The 4,842-nt window shown below is 40.2% G+C and overlaps 1 protein-coding gene across 1 annotated transcript; it reads left to right on the forward strand.

Moving 5' to 3' along the window:
• The first annotated feature begins 205 nt into the window (after positions 1-205).
• vma21 (vacuolar ATPase assembly factor VMA21) lies at positions 206-4,247 on the forward strand. Its single transcript, XM_080035729.1, has 3 exons — positions 206-355; positions 902-1,011; positions 3,252-4,247. Exons 1-3 carry the CDS (start codon positions 294-296, stop codon positions 3,395-3,397), a joined length of 318 nt encoding a protein of 105 aa, XP_079891855.1. The 5' UTR covers positions 206-293; the 3' UTR covers positions 3,398-4,247.
• Positions 4,248-4,842: the final 595 nt, after the last annotated feature.

The raw sequence follows: 4,842 nt of genomic DNA on the forward strand, positions 1-4,842 counted from the left end.
TGATTGTTGCTCATATGTCCATTGATTTATTGAAATGAACTCTGAGCTCACATTTCATCCAGAAATACCTTGTTTAATTGGTCAATGAGAAATACCCCTTTTATCTCTGCAGGACATGATCCAGGGCTTGGGGGAAGTAGTCTCGCGAGACTTACTGACGTGACACATCGTCATGTGACGGTCCCGTGATCCAACGCGGAAGAATTTCAGCAGCGACGACACAACCAGAACCATACGGGGCTGTATTTTTCAGTTTATTTTTTACCTTCTCCTCGCCTCCTTTCAGCACAGCCATGGACGGTTCTGTGAGAGCAAATTTGGACGCCGGAACCGGACCTCCACCTTATTACAGAGGGTGAGAAAACAACTTAGTTTCTTTAAAACGAGCAGCTAAGCCTAGCTAGCTAGCCTGTAAGCTTAGTTCACTATAGCCTCTGTGTCGTGCATGCCTTCCTGGCCTCAAAACCCTCCGTCCATTCAGTGTGCAGTTTGATGCTGAGCATGTTCCAAAAGTTTAGCCACAATTTGTATTTGATGTGGCGTTTATCCCGGAACACGATATGACATAGTCAGTCTATGAAGAGTCCCAGTTTCTCCCCTTGACAGTCATGTCACATTGTCATGAGGCCAAACTAGGCTATTTATATACAACTCATTTCTAACATAAAGGCTATGAAAACCTATAACATATGTACCCCTTTAAATATCTATCATGTAGCTTGTTTGTGCTGTATGCTAGGCTAACCCTGGCTATGTCATTGTTATTTATATATTTTGTTTTACTGTTATACCGTACCCTTTCCTTTTATAATTAATAATTGTAAACTATTACATTTAAATTAAAAAATGTATTAAAAGTAAAGCGTATGGTTTGACTGTTGAACTGTTTGCTCCTGAGCAGGAATGAGAGTTCCCTGGTTTCAGCCCTAAAGACGCTGCTGTTCTTCACCATCCTCATGGTAACGATGCCCATCGGTCTCTACTTCGCATCCAAGGCCTACATATTTGAGGGTGAGTATTAGTTTGACACTACCTTGTTTGTGTTTGCAGGGCAATGCCAGCCCGTCAATGTTTTTTATTTAATTTTTAACAATCTTCTCTGATTTGGATGGAAGGAGGACGCTGGGTAAAAGCTTCCTCTTCCCCTAGTTTCAACTTTTCAGATTGACTTCCTGCATGATTCTTTGCAGTAACTGGATTGTATCCACGTGTGGTCGAATGCACTTAATATCACTTAGAGCTGGAGTCAGAATCTGAAATCAGTGAATATCTCCTCAAGATCTGCTACCTGTCCGTAGCAGGGCCTAGGCTGTCTATTGACATTGGACTTTTTTCAGCAGTCAGCACACACACACACACACACACACACACACACACACACACACACACAGGACAGACTAGTAGTGGATTGTGAGTAGTTTTGACAACAAGCTTTTTTCCAAAATCGCTGACTCCACCTTTAAGTCAGTCTGCCTACTGTGGCTACTGTCGTAGTTTATCACCACCGGTATGACTGTGTGAATAAATGGAACCTGGAACCCTGTAAAGTTGACCAGTTTAAAACTATTTTTTTTTTTGCAAATATAATGATACTGGCATAATATTGCAAGTACACCCTTTCAAAGATCAATACCAGGGCACCAGACACACTTGTTTTACTAGTTGCACTGGCGCCCCTAACTAAAAATGTTAAGGGGCACAAGCAGAAAATGTAGGGGCACATTAAATGCATCTTTTCACATTTTCCCAATTGTAACTATATTTGGCCTACTGATATTGTATTGGCAGCATGTTTTGGACCACACTGACAACAGATGATACAGTTCATTGTGTTTTTAATTTTACATCACCATGTGAAATCCTTCAGACATTCCTTTAGGGAAATAATTTTTTTTAACCAATTTTCACCACAACCCCTTCCTCTTCCGAGCCCTCTGCCTTTTCCTCCTCTATCACTGGTGACTCCTCCCTAAGGAAAATGTTATCAGACTGCCCGAGTGCTGTCAGTGGTGAGGAGGATACGCCAGCCGTTGCTACTCTTCTAACGTGAGCGTGGTTAAGATAAAGTCGCTAGATGTGTCGCTGGTCTTTAACAGCCTTATCGCTATGGCCAAACGTCTGCAAATATAGCGGTAAAGTCGCCAACATGTTAAAGACGTGACTACAGCGAGACACTGCGATGAAAGTAGCCTAGCTGACGTTATCTGCGCAGTTGATCATGTGACTAATCACTCGCGGACTCTCCCTTCTCTCTCTCCTCTGTCTCTCTCTCTTTCTAACACAAAGCGAGAGGGCCAGAGTGAAAACTCTTGTCATCAAGTCTCTTTGATAGAGAGAGACACGAGGAAAACAAACAAGCTGCAAATGTAAATTATTGCGGCCGGCAAAAAATGATCGCTCATTTTAATTTATTGTGCAATTTATTGGTTTATTGCTTAGAGGCCTACTTAGACGTATTTACTAGCATTTTACTATGCTTTATTTTCTATGCACATTGCAAAGCACTTTGTGACCCTGTCTGTGAAAAGCGCAAGATGTATATAAATACATCTTACTTACTTAAGTCTTCGTAAATACTAGTGACAGATATATAAATAAAATGCAATACGATCTTCCATTTTTTAGCTCCCACAGCAGCAACATTTACATGGTTACAAGAGCCACATGGGACACAGTGCATAAGTGACAAGCATTCAAAATTATTATAATACATAGTAGCTAAAGGAAGTAATGATTCTAATACATAGTAGCTAAAGGAAGTAATGATTATAATACATAGTAGCTAAAGGAAGTAATGATTATAATAATAATTACAGAGATGTAACGTGTGTTTCTGCTCCAGTTCCAGAACAAAATGACCTGGGTCGCACAAGTAGTCACATAAGTTAGTTATTACATATATGTTAGTCTTTAGGTATTAATTAAAAAGCAACTGGTGCTGATATCGATATTTATGGAGTTAAAAAAAAAGTGTAAACACTATGTCAGTTGATGTAAGTTATATGAAAACAGAAGCATAATGAAAAATAACCTTTGCTTTGGGCTGAATATGTAACTTCATCATCAATAAGCACATATAGATCGATAGGACTCGTTAAGATGGTTTCCGTTTGCCCCCTGGAGCATAGCACTACATTTAGCCCAGTAATAGGCATCCTGATTAAGTTTCACATGTTCTTTATTCACTGCTCCTCTTCCGGCTGCTTGTCATGTCTGTTAACTAACCTCCTCCACCACCTCTTTCTCCCCAGGCCACATGAAGATGTCCAGCTCTGACAGCTACTTCTACGCGGCCATCGTGGCAGTGTGCACCGTGCACGTGGTCCTGGCTCTGTTTGTGTACGTGGCCTGGAACGAAGGCACAGGCCCGCCCAAAGAGAAGGGCAAACACGATTAAGGCCCAACTGTCCCATTGTCCTTATCAGCTCGTAAGTGACCGGAGGAGACGGACAGACGGACACGGGCACGGATCCACACACAGCTCCCCCCTCTCTCCATCACCACTACCTCGGGCTACACAGCACCATCTACCAACCAGACTGAGAGGGCAGCTGCGTCGAGCTTAGGCTTTAACCCCCGAGATTAAAACTGAGAAAATGTATTTTCCCCCTGGCATAGGGAGGAGTGGAGGCTGTCGGGGGGGTGTTATTTTTTCTTCTCCAGCATCAATACAGGCTCACACTTTGAAACTGTTACTTTCCTTGTGAGAGGACGGCCCTTATTTTTTATGAGGCTTTGTAATATGCGTCCGTTTGGCCAAATACTGTAAGTCCCTTCAAGAGTTTGTCAAAATATTGTATGTTCGGGTGACTGTGTGCACAGACAGTATGTGCTTGTACTTTAGCATCTGCTCTACATCCATTGTGTGAAAGTTTTTGCTACGTAATTGATCATTCAGTCCTCAAGTTTCAGTTCTTATCTGCCTACATTTGACTCCAGACTTCCATAGAAACCCATAATGCGCTTAAATCTTGATGACGTCTGTCTCCTTGTGCCCCGTCATATAATCAGATTCATCCAATTGTCCTTGTAAAACATGTGATTTTTCCTTCCATTTGTGTGTGTGTTTGTGAAGCATTAGTCCAGATATTTTGAAAACTTTAAATAAGAAAGATTATTTCAACTGCTAATATTATTATTTATGGAATGTTTTTGTATTGAAGATGTTCAGAGATTTAAGGGTGTAGATGTGTGAAGTCAGTGTGATTCAGATGAGAATGTTGACCTGCTCAAATAAAGAAATGAAATGTGACATGTTAGTTGTGAAACTAAAACACAATGCAGTTTTTATTTATGTATTCATTCTACGTTTGTGGACACGACAAATTGTGCATGACAACCGTCGCTCCATTTGTTAGTATTAATATTCCCTAGAAGGATGGCTAGGTGATACAGACACAAGCATATCGTTAGCCTCATAGCATCATTTCCTAAATCATATTTACTCTACTCTACTTTTACTCTACATCTACTCTATTCTACACCTACTATACTCTACATCTACTTTACCCTACTCTATAACCCTTAAATATGACTTAGACAATTATGCTATTAGGCTAATGAAAAGTAGATGTAGAATAGAGTAGAGTTAAAGAGTAAATATGATTTAGGCAATTATGCTATGAGGCTAACGATATGTGAAAACATTTTAATGTGGACATCATGATCTACAGTTCTCCTTTATGCCATTTACTATTTTAATTGAATATACCATGCAGTATTATACCGAAACATGTTTGTTAAAAATCAATGGGTTAGGCCTGTCGCATCTAAAATATGGGTGGTGTAATACAAATATCTTTATGAAGATGCTTTGAGGAAGTTGAATATTTTTTTTAATGA

This window comes from Ammodytes marinus (assembly GCF_949987685.1).
Source record: "Ammodytes marinus genome assembly, chromosome: 10".
Lineage (NCBI taxonomy): Eukaryota > Metazoa > Chordata > Actinopteri > Uranoscopiformes > Ammodytidae > Ammodytes > Ammodytes marinus.